Source organism: Haliotis rufescens, unplaced genomic scaffold, assembly GCF_023055435.1.
Source record: "Haliotis rufescens isolate VD_foot unplaced genomic scaffold, xgHalRufe1.0.p SCAF_12, whole genome shotgun sequence".
Classification (NCBI taxonomy): Eukaryota; Metazoa; Mollusca; class Gastropoda; order Lepetellida; family Haliotidae; genus Haliotis; species Haliotis rufescens.
In genome coordinates, this window is record NW_025963802.1 from 13392095 (window position 1) to 13413287 (window position 21193).

The 21193-nt window shown below is 38.0% G+C and overlaps 1 protein-coding gene across 10 annotated transcripts in view; it reads right to left on the reverse strand.

The window, feature by feature from the left end:
• Positions 1–21193, reverse strand: part of LOC124142022 (nucleolysin TIAR-like) — a 224825-nt gene that overhangs the window by 55748 nt on the left and 147884 nt on the right. For 7 of the 10 annotated variants that reach the window (XM_046510251.2, XM_046510253.1, XM_046510249.1 and 4 more), the window contains 3 exons: positions 18208–18265; positions 3717–3737; positions 3138–3225 (listed from right to left, as the gene is read on the reverse strand). In XM_046510251.2, coding sequence (XP_046366207.1) covers positions 3138–3225; positions 3717–3737; positions 18208–18265 — 167 coding nt within the window. The remainder of the gene's footprint in view (positions 1–3137; positions 3226–3716; positions 3738–18207; positions 18266–21193) is intronic. The other 3 variants (XM_046510252.1, XM_046510258.2, XM_046510256.2) reach the window with 1 other exon arrangement.

Consider the following 21193-nt stretch of genomic DNA (forward strand, 5'->3'; position numbering starts at 1 on the left):
TCACGACAGGGACACCAGAAATGGGCTTCACACATTGTACTCATGTCGGGAATCCCACAAAGAAGCATAATGTGATTATGAGATGTTTGCTCATCTTATAAATTGGTACAGTATTCAGTGTATATTATTCAACAGAATCATTTTTCTGGTCTTCAATATTCGGCTTATCTACGGTCATATACAGACAGTATACTGAACTTTTGAAGAAAATTTCAATTCTTCTTCAAAGCCACAACTATACCTGGGAACAATAAATTCTATATAGTCTTTAAATTCAGTTTTATAATCTTGGTATTCAGAAACACAGCCTAGTTAAACCCAACTCAAATAAGTAGGTAGTCTTCAATAAGCACCCACCAACATCAGGTAGGAATTCCAGGTTTGAATTGGTCCCAAGCAACCTATGCTTGTTGTAAAATGCAACTTAATGGATTGGATGGTCAGGTTTGGTGACTGTGTTATCATATCTGGACAATGTGGAACATGCTCATAATATCAATCCCTGGTTCATCTGGTACTAACTTTGATTATTTACATGCCACCATTAAACAGCTGGAATATTGCAGCATTAAACAACAAACAAACAACCAACCAAAAAGCACTTTGAGCAGTCAGGCGTTTATGGAAATCAGCTTCATATCTCTACCCGTCATCACCCGAGTTAAATGGGCATTGTAGATGCATTGTAGCTGAATGATGGGAATCACAACAATTTAGGTGTCACTATCTTCGGGTGTTAATACACTAGGCGTCTTAATAATATCTTTAACATTGCACACTGTCCTTAACTAACCATGATAGATAATGTTGGAAAAATTCCTTTCCTGCCCCTGAGATCAAGACAATCTGACTCAGTTCCCCGTTCTCATAAAAAAACAATAAGGTTGACTATTTTGGTAACCAAATACCCTAATTGGCAGTGTCTTTGCCGCCCCCTTCTGGAAATGATAATCTTTGTAAAGGAATTAGTTGAATGCTGAAAGAATCTCGTAGCATTACTGTCAATGTACACCAATTTGCATGTCTGATGACGAGCTATCAAGGGACACATACACACAGACAGGCCCAACCACAGGTATCACAAACTTGGTATCTGCCAGACTGCATTGTAAATACCAACTAAACTCCTTGACAATTCCCAGAGGCAAAGATCTCCGCCCCTTGATGTGACCAAATCGTTTTGGATTAGTACAAGCCCAAAACAGGCAAGGATTAACATTATCATTTTACTAATGTGCTTCAATCATTATCCAATGACTGTTTTTGTAAAGATGTTGCCAAAACAGATTGATCCAGTAAATGAAATATAATCTCCATTTACAAAAGTATGTATTTTCTAGTTTAAACTACCATGATGCGATGAAAGCAAATTTAATCAATTTAATTCAGGTTTAATTCAAATGTCAAATGTCTATGCAGGAATAATTCTTCTTCAAGGATTAACTTCAAAAGGTTAAAAAACATAAATTTAACAGGAAACCTAAAATGGTGAATAAATTGATTTTATAAGTGAAAACAATCACTTCTAAAGTACAGTATGTTTATTTTTTGGGTATAATTCATGTTTTTCCGCATTATTAAATATTCCCAACATATGCACCGTTGGTCAACAGTCGTGTCCAATTTGCATCCAGATGTTCCCTCCACAGCATGAAGCTATTTAATATCTGGTTCTCGACTTGAAGCATTGATCAAAACACTTCCAACATACATTATCCAGCAGTTTCCATTGTCCTACTGAGAGGAAGTAGATGAGAAAGAGACCATGAAACATGTTCAATTTAAATAAATTATTTTCTCATTGTTGGTGAATTTCAATTTGCACTGTTTATTTTGATAACTGGTTTCTCAATTCTGACTATTATTTAGGTCAATTCAAATTAAATATTAGTAAACTGGACTTTCCTCAAATGTCTGGCTTTGGAACATATAATTAATGTTTGTGTCCTTGGCAAAATTACCTAGTCAACTGATGGAATGTTAATGACTGAAAAAAGTTACATATTAGTTTTTAGCTTTGCATTGATGTTTTTAAACCAATGGGTTTTCTGAAGCGAATGTTAAGCAAATAAAGTACTTAAGTCCCTATTTCTACACTAATCTCTTGACAAAATAAATCCCCAATAACAGGACAAATTGTACTATGGAGATTTCAAATGGCATTCATCAATTTGTAGTAGCCTTAGTTAAGATGTGTCCATTATTTTTATTCCTGCCTGCTGACGTTTATATACTTCATTACTTTTCCTTATGCAGCCATAGAAATTTGATGGTTATTTTTAAGACTAGTCCCCATGACTAGTGTCAACCTTAAGTCTCAGACTTTGTAACTAGTACTGCTTGTACAAGAAAATAATGATTACTATGTTTACATTTTATCAGTTTTGTACAGTTTCAATTTGTGGCAAAACTTCAGCATTGAGAACTGGCTCAGAATTATAGCCCTAAAATGCTTTCTGGACTATCACCGTGGACTTTTACCCATCCTCAGCACAATTTTTTGTCTTTGGCTAGCATGAATTTCGAAGGCTCCTTATAAAGGTTATCTCTTTCCTATGCATGTCTTAGTAGGCCTGACAGCTATTCACCAAACTTACCCTATCAATGAAAGATTTAAAAAGGCCCTCATTAACCCAGCTGTTCAAGACTGATTGACCACAGAAATATTTTTGATACTTCACGAACTCACATCAGATCTCTGTACTAAACTAACCATATCATCAATGAATTGAGACTTACCTTTCCTGTAGGACTATACTGCTCTACATTTTCTAAGGACCAAGATAGTCATCATTAGTTAAAGATGTGATCCTTAGCAAATGTTGAGTAGGATATATGCCACTTAAACCATCTGAAGCTTGGGTCCCAAGACAATCCTACCTTAGTACATGCAACTGTCGTAAGCATAAGACTTACGATAGTCGTAGTGGTAAGATTGCAATGAGGCATAGGTCCACGGGTAAGAGGTGTATGAATAGATTGTAGCAATGGTTAACATTCAAAGATGAACAGTTTTGACATCCAGTGTACATTTCAGAATCTTTTGGTTTTTTTCAGTTTGCAAACAATCTTTGAAAAGTGAACACATTGCATTTTCCCGCCTTCATGTCTACACCACTCCCGGGATAAATACTTACGAGATTTCTCCAAATACTTTGAAAGCTTCACGTAACTGGTGGCCCTCAATATCTGGACTCAGATCCCCGACAAATATGTGAAAGTGTTCTGGAAGAGAAAGGAAATCAAATTATGGAAACCGCACACCTTGACTCACGCCCTCTCATTTACCAGAGGGAACGTTACCATTGTCAAATCAGGATAAGCAGCATCCTATCAAACATGTCCCTTCCCCCCTTCAAACCTCCCCCATCCCGTCCCCCAAAGTTACCCACAATCCATTTCTTCTTTTGCAGACCCACCTTGTCCTGGGACTGTAATTTGTTTGCGCCACCATGTATCAAGTCTCTCATGGAATGAAGTTCACTTTCAAAATCTGTACTTATCACAAAACAGAACTTGGTTCTCTTACTCCAACAAAAAAAAAAAAAAAAAAATTCTCTCCCCGTTTTGGCTACTGGTAAATATCTGATTTCTTTTTTCATTTTTAAAAATTTCTCTCCCTGTTTTGGCTACTGGTAGATATCGAATTTCTTTTTTCATTTTTTTTTTTCATAATTAGGTGGGCAGTATTAATGAAATAAGTAAGACACACATACCATACGTTGATCTTAACCACTCTGAAATGCAGGAAAGAACCTCATCAGTCAAGTAATAAAATGTGGAAACAACAGAATTAGTACTAACTAGTGCACGAACATCCAAAGGACAACACTGTCCCAAATTTCAACACTGTTTTGTAATTCTTTTTCCGGAGAAAAACAATTTAACACAAAAATTCCCTTTTTGAGTTTCCATGTTAATTTGACAAAACAGATCCAAGTATCTCCCTCCATGTGGAAGTGTTCATCAGCATCAAAAGTTGTTGGGAGTATATCCTGTGTCCAGATCTATAAACTGAGTGCAGTTTATAACACTTTCATCAGGTCAAATTTCCACAATGTTAACTCAAACCATGGATTAAATTGATGTTCAATTATAATGTTGGTTTCATTAGTAGGTAAACAGTTTAACCAAATTAGGGCAATTTAAACATAACAGATGGTCCGATATTATGGGCACAGAAGTAGAGAAACTGTGCATCTTCTGTCATGAGATGACTGTCTTTCAAGTGTGAGTGAGTGAGTATGATTTTACGCCACATTTAGCAATTGTCCAGCAGTATCACAGCGGGGGACACCAGAAATGGGCTTCACACATTGTATCCATGTGGGAATCGAACCCGGGTCTTTGGCGTGACGAGCGAACGCTTTAACCACAAGGCTACCCCACCATCCCTTCTCTTTCAAGAAACCAATGCGGATCCTTTATCTGGAATAAAACTGCATTAAAAAAACATAGAACAAAACCAGCATCACAAGATATCACGCTGTAACTAAATCCTGTATTTACACACAAAACATCAAAGTATCACTGTTCAATGTCCTTGTCGACTACTATGAAGTAATCTGTCACATTCAGACCACACTAACTATAGACGACATTTAACGCATCTTCAGCTTCACAGAGTACCTCACTTGCATATGTTGGTTGGTCCAGCTTCCCTCCCCATCAATCTAACGCCCGTGAGCAGATTGGCTCTTGGCAAGGATCGCGACCTTGTCTGTTCAATATTAACTCACTAATGGCACTAAACAGTCTAAATGTTTGGACACAAAGATCAGTTGAGGCGCAGGTGAAAGCTATTGGTGACAGAATAACCTCCGTGATTCCAGACATAGCTGGACCAATATAGACCCATCACTGCCAAGCTACATGTTGGGGATAGATCCAAGGCAATCTTAAGCATGTTGTCGAGAGTCCTTGAAGTCTGACTTACACACATGGCTTCTTCAAACACTATCACTCACTTTCTTAACGTGGTGTAGCAATGCATTCAAGATGTTAGGTGATACAAAGAAAAATCTTGAGAAAAATATTCGGAAAATTCAAATTGAAATTACATCCCAATTAGGGTAGCCGAATCGTATTTCCACTGAAAGACATTTAAAGAAGGTTCTGTGTATATCAGCTTTATGCAAAATCACTTAAAGCTCATCACATTCGGCTCCCGTAGGAATACCGATACACAAAAGATTTCACAAAACTCCCGTTGAAGATAATTTTTGACACTTAAATATTTCTACTTTTATCCAGCAACTTCTTCCAGATTTCTTTTAATTCAATTTATTTCAAAACCACCAGTTTTCCTTTACACCTTTAAGACTCTAAAAGGTTAAGAACTTGCATAGTGCAATCAATTACACATGATGTTAAAGCTTAAACGTAATCTGCCAAATAAAACAGTGGTGAACTGTTTGCTGACGTGGTTGCAACACCCACTATGATCACTGCAGTTGATAATGAGGTGGTCAAAATGCTTATAAAGAAACAATTTGTGATTATTGGACTTGACATTCACAGAAGTAAATTAAACTCTGCATGAAGCATAACTGGGGTGTTAACCAAATTATACCATTATTTGCCAAGTCTGGTTTGACATCACACGAGTGCTCGTACTTGCTGATCAAAGTAAGTGCACCTATTGTTTTACAACAGCTACTGTTAACTGCAAATCAGCCACATCTTCTTTCATATAACTGTGTTAAAGTGAGTGAGTGAGTGAGTGAGCATGGTCTTACGTCGCTTTTTGCAATGTTCCAGCAATATCACGATGTGTTGTTGTTTAACGACAGGGGCCTCAAGAGGATCTTGGCGTCCTTGCCGTTTTTAATCTTAATTTGAACATGGGATCCCCAACATTTGTAATTTCCAACAGTGAGTGAGTAAAAACTTCAGGAAACATTGCATCAGCATTATTTCAGCCATTTAGCAATAGTAATTTTTAACCTTAAGGTTATAAGGAGCCCTTTATTTTCATTCTTAATTTTGAAAATATTGAAAATAATCAGTTATGATGACGGGAAAAGTAGGCCACCATTTTGAACCAGACACAAGAATGTTGCTTCCCTTGGCAGAAAAGAATATATCAATCTTACAAATTACACCGAAATGAAGAGATGAATTCAAGCATCAATATTTAATTTAAGTAATTTGTTGCAAAAAGAAGACATGGGAAAAAATCTCAGCTGGATTTAGATTAGTAGCTGGATTGTCTGCTTGCGTAACAGTTTGAAATTGTTGAACACGAGTTTCCACCATATTCGTTTAAAAGTTTAAGTGTTTCAAATCAAGTCACCAAATATTGGGCTGGTTTGATGGCCGGACATTGCAGCTATGCTAAGAGTGTGACTCTAGTTTCCACTGTACGAGTACTTTAGAGGCCTCTTGGGTTTTAACTGCTTAAAGTGTTCGTTTGACTTCTCTGATGCATACTAGGAATGAGACTGTCTCCCTCGTTAATTCAATTTGGACGATTTTCGACCCTATAATCAACAGCAATCTTCAGAAGGCAGATTTTTTTTTACAACATGTAATAATGTTATAAATACTGATAGACTTGAACGAGAGAGTTCGCAGGAAAGAATTGATTGACGACAGATCAAAGGTGTTATTGACAAGCTTATAAAACAAACTCCAATCTGGCTTCATCCTATTGCATTCAAACATTACGGATTAGGGGGATATGAAAAACACGCGATACAATGCCTGGGTAATGGCTAGGACAACGAGCATTCACACACAGCTACAACAGACACTACGAATTAAATGCAGCTGTATATTCCTTAACTGAATCAGACTATGACCCTCAAAGCCTGCCGCGAATTCAGAAAAGCTGTGATGAAAGATTACCCTTAGAATAAAATCTACAGGAGAACTAGATCTAATTGGTGATCAACTAAAGGCTAGGGCTGACTGCATGGTGGCTGTGTTTCAAATCACTTCTAACGCGGATGTATTGGCAGGCCAGTCCAATCGCCTGCTCTCCAACTCTCATAATTGAAGATAAGTTACTTTCCACAAGGGAGAGATAAATCGTAATGTATGGAGGACAAGGGTTTTATTACTCCCTCTATTGGTTATTCTTGGAACTGAAAACCCCTACAATGCAACGGTACAAGTAATCATGCTGGATTACCATATCTGCGAGTGCTTGGTGACCAATCTTTGGCTCACATACCATCACCTCCAGAAATCCCCTCTTAATGACTGCCATAAGCCTGATATGCAGTCACTCCATTGGAAAAATGAGGAGCTTTTAACATGAAATTAGCATGGCAAATATTTTGGTCAATCTAAAAAAGAGTGACAATAATTCTGTTGCTAACAGCAGAATTAGGAAGTGTGCTGATCACATAATGACAAAAAGGAAAATTTCAAAAGAATTTGAATATCCTGGAGCTCTCTCTTGAAAGACAAGAGTTTATTGCGATTCTAGTCAAGGGAGGTAACTCTCCTTCAAACTGATCATTGTAAAGGCTTTGGATTTCAATTGTCTTAAAACCTGTTTAGGAATCAAATGAGTTGTCGACATGATTGGAGTATAAATGAAGAGACGTCTTAGAAATAAAAACAGAGCATCAGGAAAAGCAGATTTGGAGCGATTTGAATAGAATTCACAACAAATTGAGAATGTGTTAATCAAACTTTACTCTTCATTTCAAAATTGTCACCTTTGTCATGTTTTTCAAGAAATTTTCGTAATCTTAGTGCCGTAGGCTACTCTGAAATTCAAATTAGAAAAACACTTTTTTGAGCATGAACCTCTGAGCAATTTGTTGACTTTAATTAGCTTTGCCTTAGGCTTAAAGAGTGAGTGCCTCAGCAATAATTTATAAGACAAACCATTTCTCGAGGGGTAGCCAAATTCTACAGTTATTTCTTCACTTAGTACAGAATACGACAGGCCAACACCTTGCTGGGGATTTCCAAAACTGATTAATGAATAATTAACAATCAATCAATACACCCATCCTGACAGCTACTGGAAAATTTTGATAGTGAAAAATTCCCTATGGTGCGAAATGGATAAGTTATGCATCGGCCATCAGAACGAATGGCAAAGCTGTTGAATTTCCCCCGCCAGTGGCAATCTTCACGTGTCAATATTTGCCACGTAATAGATTATATTTAACTTCCCAAGTGTCTCCGATCTTGGACGGAAAACACAATTTGGGATTTGAAAAGTGAGAATTTGCAAAATCATCTTTGTAATCACAAGACTGTGTAGCGCTGGAGTAAAGTGTGAATCAGGATGCGAGCCAATTGTATCCTTTTTTCAAAATGATTAATGTCTGCCAACATTTCAATTGATATTTTCCTTCTATAAAACATTAGATATATGTGATAGGGAAAACCCCATAGATATTGAATTTCCTCAGCCATAAACTATACCACTTTAATTTTTGTCTTGAAGAATCTAGAAATACAACTCACTAACATTGCAAATATTTTAACACACTGAAAATCCATAAAAACATTATTTCCAATAACCATGGATAGAAAATCATTATTCTTTAAATACCGTAACAGAATTGGTAAAATAAATTAAAAAAATATTCCTCCAAGTGATGACATTCAATCTGAAAGATTTCCCAGCCATCCAACAACAATGAGATGCTCTGGTTAATCTAACAGCAGAGGATTTTTCTACTGATTTTTACTTCATCAAACAAAACTGTGATGTAAAATTCCAAAATACCAAAGTTGTGCTAAAAGCAGCATCAAAGAAAAGTGTATCATCTGTTGTAACTTTATCAATTAATGAAGCCTGGAGAAGAAACTACTGGCTTCATCAGCTTGTCCGGACCACCGGCCAGAAATAACAAGCGCTGATATGGAAATCAATGCATTCGGTGGTTGAACCAAGTGCGCAAACGTGAAACTTCCGTTTCTGGAAGTAGACAATGTTAACATACAACCTACTTCCTACTTACAATGTTCAAAGCACATGTCTGACCACCGGTAAACACATGACGTACTGGTTCCGTCACAATGGTGCCAGCATGCACCAGAGTACACTTAAAGGTAATTTAACAACTGACTTTAAAACTTACAAGTTTTGGTGGGTTTGTTTTTTTATCCAGTCCAGTGATGAGTGAGTGAGTGAGTGAGTGAGTGAGTGAGTGAGTGAGTGAGTGAAGGGGTGAGTGAGTGAGTGAGTATGGTTTTACACCGCTTTTAGCAATATTCCAGCAATATCACGGCGGAGAACACCAGAAATGGGCTTCATACATTGTACCCATGTTGGGAATCGAACCCGGGTCTTCGGCATGACGAGCGAACGCTTTAACCACTAGGCTACCCGACCGCCCCAGTCCAGTGATGAAGGGGGTCATGGATCATTGTGGTCTTCTCTTAAAGTATTTGAATCTGGACCTTATAATGTTAATATTTAACATTAGAGTTATGATAAAGAGCCCTCACTTTCAAGCTTAATTTTGAACACTGGCATCAATATTCAAATATTCAAATTTTATCGCTAAGAAAAACAATTCACTGATGCTAAATTATCTTGTTTGTTGCTAAATGCCACACTCAGCCATATTCAAGACATATGAAGAGGGTCAGTAAATAATCGTGCCTGGACCAGACAATCCAGTGATTGACATCATGAATATCAATCTACGCAATTGTGATACCATGACATGCATCAACCAAGTCAGCGAGTCTGACCACCCGATCCCGTTAGTCACCTCTTACAACAAGCATAATCCCCTTTTATGACAATCATGGGTTGCTGAAGACCTATTCAATCCCGGATATTCAAGAGTCCACTGATGTTAAAAGATGGAGAGTAAGATGTGGCATTGCCAAGCAGTTCAACTGGGATTCGAACCCCCAACCACTAGTCTGATCCAACAAAGGGATAACAATACAGAGAATAACCAACAGTGCCACCTCTCCACAGCGTTAGTCATGGCTTACCTGGAAGGGCAAACTGTTTTCTCAAAAACTTGAATTATGTTAAAAATACACACTGGTTCAAATTGAGCCGTGGACAAGTTGGATTGAACTACTACTGCCATTGTACCCTACAGATATCTAAGGAACAATTAATCAGTCACTGTAATATAAAATGATATGTGATCATTTTAAGAAGGTAAATGCAGCATCTATGCAAGGTGACATTTTTAAGATAAATGCAGCACCTGACGATATGCAAGGTGACAATTTTAAGATAAATTCAGCACCTGACGATATGAAAGGTGACATTTTTAAGATAAATTCAGCACCTGACGATATGAAAGGTGACAATTTTAAGATGATAAATGCAGCACCTAATGATATGCAAGGTGACAATTTTAAGATAAATGTAGCACCTTATAATATGCAAAGTGACAATTTTAAGATGATAAATGCAGCACCTAATGATATGCAAGGTGACAATTTTAAGATGATAAATGCAGCACCTAAGTTTGGGTGGCAACTCTGGAGTTATAATGATGTAATGACCTGTTGGAGGACTCCTCAAGAGCCTTCGGTCTAACTGTAAAGTGCTATAGGACATAATGAGTATATTATTCTCCCAGCTTCACAGACTTGAAACAGCTCGGAGGATTCAGCTGTTGATGATCCTACTTTTCCGGCGAGAAACGTCTGAACGCAAACTGTAATAAGGCGTAACTATGTCTTAAAAGACAGATTTCAAAAGGTCAAGTCTCCAAGATGAAAATGAGTCCTGTGTATAGCAACAATTCTAACTGGCGGAATGACAGAACCGTCTCGTGAGACACAGCCCCGCTCCAATGTGCATGCAGGGAGCCACCACCAGGTGGCGGGTGACACTGAGCCTAATTACGCTGGAGATGCGTGGAATACCAACCAAGACACCTCAGCTCATCAGGTCCTTGGCCAGACACGCCAAGATTTGACCTAACTGGACACAAGGCCTACACATTCTGCTGACCATTGACAATGAAAATCTGATTACATTGCAAAAAATATCCTTTGAACCTTCCAGGATGCATTCATGGCTGAGTTTGTGGAAAGAACAGGATGCAAGACAGAATCTAATTTGAAATACACTTGAGAAAAGCCAGTTGAATATCGTACTGTAGCTATGTACGCCTTTCCTTTCAGAAAATACAAAAGAAATGAAATTGAACGGCTCAATACTTCTTCTGTACTTTCTTGTCTAGTCATAAAATACATTTGGGTTGAAGATTTCCAGTAAACTTGTCAGTCAGGAGGAGACCCTATTCATTCAAACCCACGCAAATCTACAACACACCGATATGATAAAAATATTTACCATTCATATTAAATTACTTGCCAGGTTTTGACACATAACCTCAATGATAGTTCCATAATAAACAGTAATTTAATTCAACAGAAATCAAGCAACATAAACTGTTAGAACTAACAAATCAGCCTTGTAATTCACCAAAATACAATTTACATCCGGCTTCAATAATTTGTGGTGAGAATGTAGGAATTAAAGCGCTACTTGTGACAACAAATCAATGGATTGGAAGAGTGGTGATAGGATAGCCACCGAGAAGGGAACTCATGACATACTAAACAACCCATGAAAGCTGCCTTGCACAAAATGTCCTTTCCCCTGTAACAGCTCTGAACAGATTCCAACCAACAAAAGACTTGCCAGCCCCAACGTCTTTGTTGTAGAGAGATGTCGAAACCTCCTGCAAATGATAGACTCTCTGGAGGCAAGCCTTACAAATGGCCACACTTCGGAATTTTTTGTCCTTCTCTGGGTACTCGTAAACTTGTCCGGGCTGAGATAAAACTCTGACATGAATTCGTTTTTTAATTTCACCTGCTGCTTATATTTCTTCCATTGGGCTTCATGCAGCACAGGGGATTAAATTATGAAACAGGTCTTTTATGGAAATTGCCAGTTTGGGAAAAGACACAAAGTTCCGGAACTGAAGTTCAGGCACTGTACAAATGAGGCAACCTTTCGTGCAGGGTGACAAAGATGAAGCGTTTAGCATGCACGTTGCCCATATGATTTGAAGCAATATGTTATCCTCAAAAACGTCCCATGATGAGAGATCCAACTGAACCCATGAGATAGGTTTCTTAATGCCTCCTTTATCCTTATGTCAACAACATGCAATTCATTACGTTAAGCTTTGGTCATAAGAAACTAAAGGGAGACCATAAAATAAATCACTCTTATCTCTATTGATGTGTTTTCTAATCATGTCACTAATTCAAACAAGGGCAGGAATAATGAAATTGATGGTTGTTATGCTAGAGGACCATGAAAACACTTTAATGTTGCCATGAAACTGAGCTCTAAAGATTCAAGTAGCGCACATCTCTGCATTTCAACTATGGACCTGGACTCTGGCCTCTGGCACTCCTAATGATGCGACTATCTTAACTCTAGGTTAAAATGAGTGAATATGGTTTTATGCCACTTTTAGAAATATTCAAGCAATATCACCAGGGGCGACACAGATTTGGGCTTCACAGATTGTACCCATGTGGGGAATTGAACCCAAGGTCTCCGGAGTGACAAGCGAATGTTTTAACCACTAGACTATCCCGCCTCCTAACTCCATGTCAAACTTGAGGTTAGGATAGTCACAGAGCAAGGATTACAGGGAACAAGACCAATGCCCTTTTTTCCTCCCAAACACTTATAATAACACCTTTGAGGTAATTTGAAAACGGGTGTTCAAGAACAACTTACCAATTAACTCCTTATCCCTAATCTCGTAACACATAAGGAACTAAGTAAGTAGAAATAGTGCAGAATTTCTGACAAGTGTCAAATTGAATCCATTAACAAAAAAAAAAGATTGAAATGATGAGGAAATGAATTGAAAAGATTTAATTTTCCAGACAATCTGCTTGAATAAGGCCAACTCCATTGAGGTTTCTTCCTGTCCGCGACAATACAGATAAATGGAAAAGATTACTTGCCAGCGTGGAAAAAATCTAATTGAAATAAAAGAATCCAGGACTCCCGCTCCTGGGGAAAAAACAGCCTCTGTGAGGCATTGGCGGGCAATTTCCTTAACTTCATTAGAAAGAGATCATGGCCTAAGATGCAATTCATCATTATAGTAACAACCTGAGCATGGAACATGCTACAAGAAAGCATAGTAATAGTTCTTGGCAGTCTGGGGGCACAATCAATCTCCTAGACTAGTTCTACAATGCCCTCCTGCAGGGAAGCAGCCACAGGCAACAGTGACACAACCAAATTAAGGGTTGTACCTTCAAAATTACTACCCTGTCGACACTTGTTGACCAAGCTTGAGTTTTCTTAGGGCAGGAAAAAACAACAGCTAGTTGTTGGGCTGAAAGCATGAGAAACTGATCTAGGTTCCAGGCCTTAATTTCTATGTTTTTGTTGACACATGGTTCAAATGTTCAAATAAGCAGGTGTCTCATGACTCATTGACAACTGGGGTCTGTGAGGAGACGATAGCATGCCATAGGGTTAGTTTTTATTCATTATTGTTTGAAATCCATATGGAACCTTACTCCATTTTCTTCTGCTTCTGAGACTGACTTGAGATTGGTTTGTGGACTCTCCTATTCTAGAAAGTCATTATCATCATATTTGAGCAGTGCCTTAACCACTAACCTGAAATGCTTGCCTTTGAAAACATCTTGCTCACCAAAACAGACCACATGTAATGGATCAAAATTAAACATTGATCCTGAAACACTGACTGGGACTTTGGAGTCAGTGTCGGAGAATGTGGATTTACACTTCAAGTTAAGTCCCTAAATCCTCTATTGTGCACAGTCTCTTTCCAGAAAGCAATATTAGTTAGTATGACTTCATTACATTACCACACACTTACTCCAGTCACTATACTGAGGTGGGCCAGAACACCTCATCCTGTGGATAGTCATAAATTCCCATTCTAGGCAATACTAGTCCGTTCTACCAGCATGGTATAAATTATTAAATCAGTCAAATGATGCTGGACACGGGGGTCATTGTAATACAATAAGCCTGTGAGTATTGGTATGTTTTTGTCTGTGGCTACGGTTGTGTTCAATTACTATTGGCATGTAACAGCACTGAGTTCCAGCTCCTGCAATACTTCCTGCTGAGACTCCTGACGAGGGCTAATGAGATGGACATTCAATTAACATCCAACCAAGGCAATAGCTCCCAGCTGTTGTCTACTTTCCCCATGTTTTTCCAAGCCTAATTTATTAAATACTAACGAGATGTAATCATTACACCATACAATAGAGCAATCTACAGAGAATTCAACATACTGGTTCGTTTCCACTCAACCGTGTGGCATTTTAATGTGAAAGAAAAAACAGTATGATCAACTATGAAGAACATTTATAGGACTTCATATTAACTTTTTTGCATTCAGCAGAATGTCGACTGAGTGAGTTAGGTTTTTTGCTGCTTTCAGCAATATCCCAGCAATATCATCACAGGGGACCCCAGCAACGGCATCACACATTGTACAATGTTGGGAATCAAACCTGAGCCTTCAGCTTGACGATGCTACAACCACATGGCTACCTAAAACCCTTTCAGCAGAATAAAAAGCACAAGTCACGGAGCGTCTACCAAATTTAATTTGTTCTGATTTTAGATTTTGGGGATTCATGAGAACCAGTAAACCAATGAACTCCCTCACCTTAGGTTGACATTTCAAAAACATTAAATACTGTAACACCGAAAATCAATAAACATAAACAGTGTTATGGTTCAAACTTTGGACTATGGGTTGTTTGTGTTGAATGCGATTCATACAAACAGCTTAGAATGAGGAAGTGGATGCCAGAAAATACTTTTCTATTGAGGACCCTCCATCATTACCTTCACCATTGTGCAGCCACCGAATCATTGTAGAAGTTAGAAGCATTAACTCTGATTTGAACAGTGTGTGGCAATGCATTGTAGGAGGAATGCCTACGTAATGTATACCTGTGAAACCTCAGTGCTAGAGTGTGAAATTACACAGAAAAAAAATCTTCATCAGGCCAAATTTGGGAATAAAACCTACTGGCAGCAAATTCCAGCACAGCTAAGGGAAGCAACTCTGAACAGTGACTTGGGGCAACTTAGACCTCTCGGACCTTCGGCCACTCAAGCCTCAAGTTGGCTATAAAGACTTGGTATGATAAAGTAGATGTGGAGATATATGGACAGGTTGCACCAATCTGTGTCAGAACTTCACCCAATTCCATGTCATTTATGGAATCATGGTAATCACTTCACTTAAGAAGCAGATTATGACAAATATATTCTGTTGCATTCAAATGACACAAAAATGGCCCTTTTGGAACAAAATGATATGCATGGAACTCCATAGACATCAATACTATGAATACATACACTCAAAGAAAGTCAGTTGAGATTGAATGCCACAGAAATAGTCATTTTCAGACCAAGAGCTATCAATATGAATGTTCGGGGAAGTAGACCATGAAATGTCCAGTATACGTATATACCTCTTTATGACCATCATCGGAACAAAGCCAGAGAGATTCCGAAGCGTTGGCCTTGAAACACGAGGTAAGTGAATACCATGTCCAAAAAAGCCAGATATAGAACCAGCACTTTAGATTTACTTGCTGCATGCTAATTATAGAACTCTGATTACTCTTGTGTTCCTGGATTACAAATCTCATCGTAAGGAATAGCTCCGAGGTCGTAGTCATGCCCAGAATAATCAATAAATGAGAAGAAAACAAATAAGCTCAACTAGTCCACACCACTTTTTCTTCAGGAAAAAATTCGGCATTCATTTTAGTCTGACTGAACCGTTCAATTCACACCTCCATGAAATGCAGGAGGGTTGACATGGATTAAAATTGACACAGAAAAGCATGGCCTAACAGAGTCCGGGCTAAAAAAGCCGTGAAAATTTTCCAATATCTTTTCACCGAGAAGAATGATGGATGTTGGATAAAAATCTTCGGAAATCACTATTTTTTGTAGGGAAAAGTGATTTAAATGTCAGTGACATATTGCGCCAATCCATCAACAGATGACTGTTTGGTCGGCCACTGATTGCTTTCAAAATCTTTCTATCCATAGCCAAGTCCGAACGTTGGACAAAAAGTTGAAATTAATGCTGAACAGGACGCTTCAAAGCAACACAGAAAGCATTATATTCAATGATTGTGTTTCTCTCTCTTCCTGAATTCTGACACGTATTGGCACCTATAATGGAATATGGCTGGCAAATGTGTAGAATTTGGAGACGGACTGGTCAGAATTAGACTCTTAACCAGAAAATCTGTTATGAACAGCTCAGAAAATAAATTAAGGTGAGCGGTATCTTTTTTGTCATGCATCGTCCATTATGTAAAGTAATAATTTCAGCAATTGAAGAATTGGTTATTGGGAATAATGGGATACGCTGACCAATAAGACTTGATGAAATACACCTTGAAGCTCTTCAGAAAATTAAATCATGAAAGACTGACTGCTGCAGTTGAAGCCAGATCGTGCTTTCAAATATTGTTTCCTGCACGAGGACAGTCGCCTGATACACGCTGGAACATCAGGTGTTATCTCGGGAAATAGATGTTGATGTTTTCACATCACAGGAAACATATATTTTACATTGTCCTTCAAACAAAACACAGGACATGTGAACCTCGACCAAGAAATTGTCAGGACACAGACAAAGTTAAAAAACCGTTTTCAGTTAGTTACACAAAGCTGACGAGAAACATGTTAGATTTTGGATGAACATATGTTAGTATCATGTAGATGTACACTTACAAGACATGTCAAACAAACTAAACACAGATATAAGTTATATATATATATATGTAAGACACAGAAATATGACAGCAGTGAGGCCATGAAAATTCATGAATGTTTCTCATCATGTTGGTCATATAAAACATTTTAATACCTGTTTTTTCCAAAGAAATAAATAAAAAAATTATATCAAGATTTCATTGATGTAGGTACATATTTCCCTTGCCAAAACAAATACTGCTATTGTTGACAGGCATATGTTTTAATTGTTCGAGTTTATATGCTCCACTGCCTACTGAAGAAGAAAAAAAAGCAAAATAAACTGACAGAAACATTTCACTCTTTTTCATGGCCTTATACATGATCTAATATAAGCAACATGAAAGGAATTGGATCAAACCTGCAACATTTTATAATCAATACTTAACCATTAACACATTGCACAACTTGGAGACACTCATTTAGCTTCCATAGCAACAACAGGTTTTAATATTGAGAAACTATTTAAAATTATTAATATATCATAAGAAAATTACCCAAAAAGTGTCACAAAATTTAAGGTTTCCATGGAAACCTTGAGCACTGGTGCTCACAACCATTTCAAACATTGAAACAAGTGTAAATTGGATTTTCTGAATTTCCCAAACAGTATGAATAATAATATCCTCTTCCAGCCATAAAACATCTTGTAAACAAGTTAAGTTCTATTATACTGGTGAAGTACAGTGTTGTAATTTATGTATGAAAAGAGGTCCACTGAGAACAGCTTTGGGCCGTCAGAATCAGCTATTTCCTAACAGCCGTTTTTCTTGTCCTTATGTGTCAATTCATTCAAGAACCAGATCCTACACATATCCAAAGTAGCAAGCTTTGAATTTAGCATGTTTTCATGAAAAAGCAACACTCTCCAGTGTGCAATTACCCTGAGCATTTTCAAGCCTTTCTTATCAACATAACAAGAAGTATTTTCAGTTCGTACTAATGAGATATGAAGTTTTGTGTCCGACTAAATGTTTCCCTTTTGTTTTCTTCTATTTATAAACTAAAAATAAACTGACAGTTAGATTTTTAATTACAATCAAACCAAATATTGAAATTAATATGCAAAAATAACACCGAAATTTCAGAAGATCTCACTGATTGTCTTTCTGTATGAATCGTGATTGAAACTCTCACTCTGTGAGTGTCTGATTTCTAGAGACAGAAACACACAATCTCACATGTTAAAGGTCAAGCAATGATAAATCTGTATCAAAAACATTGCAGATTTTACAGGAACAATGATGCTGAAACTAACACAGAAAAAAGCATCCTTGGCAGGAAGTCCTCGGAACTAAATGGCTAAATAGCTGATGCCAATAGCAACAGACATATGACAGGTCAAAGTTAATTATTGCTTGAATTTTCCTTTTTGGTCCCTCCTAACAGAAGCCCCATGTGTGGGTTGTCGTGGAATTGCCCATAAATTGTGAGTGCCATTTGCAGCCAGAAGAGCCATTGGTAATAGCCATTGGTAAGGGGAGATAACTTACTGCTTGTGTCCTGCTTGGGCTGGCTACTTGGAGAAGTTGCCCAGTTAACTTTCATCTCCTGAAACAGAGAAAAACGTGTTAAGACTCATCTGTAAAAAAACAGGCTTGGGATTGTGGCCATAATGTTCCTGCTATGCATAGAGTTTAAATGTGATGTGAGCGCCTGATATTGGCTTGCCTAAGCTGCTTGCTGATATTCCACAAGCGGACGGTGTTCCTCCAGATCGGGACGGCGATAGAGAAAGATGGGAGGCATGAGGATGAGTGCCACTCACGGGTACAATCACTTGTTCAAGTGCCAAATATAATGCACATTAGAAAAACATATTAGCCGTTGATTTCAGGGCACTGAGCACACCATAGCCCATGCTTTAATCCTGGAATTGATTTGAAGAATATCATTCCCTGCTCAATTCAACATTTGTCACATATCAAAGTGAAGCATAGTGTAAAATCTATAACTGTCTCGAGACTGAACAACTTGGACGAAAGAAAATGGTTATAGGAAGATTCTATCACGACAAAAGCTAAACCAGAAATATCTTGATACAATCTTCACAATTTCAATAATATTGATTATGTTTTCAGACAGTTATTATCATTTTATTTCAGGCAAAAGTTACACGTTTTTATGTCCCGTTATGTGATTTTTTATACAATCAGTGTCATAAGGCTTACAACATTTCTACAAAGGATGTATTTTGCATTTCGGATGACTTAACTAGGCAAATCATACAAATGAACGTAAGCTGGAATTATCGAAAATGAATAATTCATCCAGTTTGGATAATCAAAAATGTCATAAAGTACTCATTGTGAAACAAATACCACACATCTGGTTCACAATGTAGAACAAGGACACATGCATATAGATTAATATTGACCCAACGTTCCCAACAACATGTCTGCTCTATGATACAGACGACAACTTGCCCATGGGAGACCTGACCAGTTGACTGAAGACTGTCGCCCTGTCTTACGTCCTATGTTACAGACCAACTAGGTGACTTGTGTCACCAGTGTGAGAGTGTGAATGTTGTATACCACAGGCAGTATTATTCAAGCAATATCATGGAAACTAAGTCTGGGCAAGGTAGAGGTTCAAACACAGCAACGCTCCACTCTGTTGTGGCATGTTGACCCACAATCAGCCATGTCACACACTGTAATTAAGCACCTCATCTTTATGAGTTGGTTCTCACACAAACGTGGGGTATATGAAGTCATTCTGCCCTACCCTGTGAGGATCTGGGTTAGAACTGGTCTTCAGTATATGATGATTGTCATAAGATGTGCCTAACTGGATTGGGTGGTCAGGCTTGCTGATTTGGTTGATGCATGTATAATTATGTAGATCGATACTCATGATGTCAATCACTGGATTGTCTGGTCCAGACTTGATTATTTACAGACTGCCTTCATATAACTGGAATATTGCGGTGTTAAACAACAAACAAACACAGTTGGTTGTTATTCGTAACTCTTTCTGCTTGGTGGACTGCTGTGACCGAGAAAAGAGTGTTGTGGTATTACAGACGAGCAAGGAGACACGTGTTACCTGAGGCCTACTTGGCTCGTCTCTGTCACCAGCGTACAGATCGATTTGTTTAACCATCAAATCAGGGGAACAATCTCTGACATACAGCTGTAAGTCCACAATTGAATAAAAGTCCCTACTACTGATCCCACTTGGGTAATGCCCATACCAAAATAAGCACCAATAATGCTACTTTGGGGGAAATCAAATTTGGGAAGTCAACAAAGGAAATAACGTGTCCAAGTTTCAAATTGCCTCCTCTAGTCCATAGTATTTGTTAATTATAACACAAATTCAATCTGCCATTATCTCCATGGACAAAATCGATAAACTCTGCGGGTAAAAAAGCACTGCCTTAGATGTGAATGTAGCACAGTGGTCCGGCTCTTTGGGAGGCACCAATTATGACCACAAACTAACTCGGTTTGATCGCTCCCTTATGGAAAATTTCCTCCATGCTAGACCTAAGGTCAAGTCATTTCCATTTTATCTTGGAAAAAAAATCAATTTTAAGTGGAGGCAATCATATATTTGTAGCCAACAAACAGTAGCCACAGTCTTTGAGTCTTGTCCCCTGAATTTTGCCCCTTTTGGATAGTTTCTACTGAAACTACACTAACAATTTTTTACACAAAGCAACATAATTTGTGGACAATTGATTTTGGTTCTGTTCGCAATCACTTCAATAAAGCTGTGTAATCGCAAGTCGGAGGCAGCCATGAGGTGCTAGGAGAGATTATCATACAGCAATTACCCAACATGCCTCTGCTTTTAGAAATTGGAGCAGATTCAACCAGAAATTGGAGCAGATTTTTCCACTTGGCTTTCGCAGGCAGTCGGCACCTCGTCTTGATGAGGTTACTTCCACAAATCTCCCATTCGTAATCAAATAAGCGATGACACTTGGTCGCTTTCTCTCCCACAATTCCCGGTCATAACGTACTCATTTGCCTCAGACCGGCATCGACCCAATCTTATGCCAAGCCTTGGAATTCAAAGCTATATCAAATGATTAGCTGTTGATCAAATACTTCACAAGCTCTTAATCTAATTCAAACAGTCTTCACGGTAGACATTTCATTGGTGCTAAAAGCAAGTTTTAACATATATAATTCTGAGTTGCATCATTGGAACTGTGACCTAATTTTTAAATGTCCCCCCATCTCAAGACTTGATTTTATTGATTTGCATATCAAACATTTCGGATTGAACAAGACTTTCAGACATGAAACTGTTCTGGTACTTAATTCATAAACTCCAATAAATTTAACCCTTGCATGTTCATACCTTCAAATATGTACCTAATTTCAGCAGGGAACAAATCAATACACTCTTCAAAGGACTTCACAATATAACATAAGATAACGATTAGGCTCCAAGAACATGGTGGTCAATATCAATTAATCATCATTATCTCTTGTGAACACACTTCCAAATGTCATATTATGT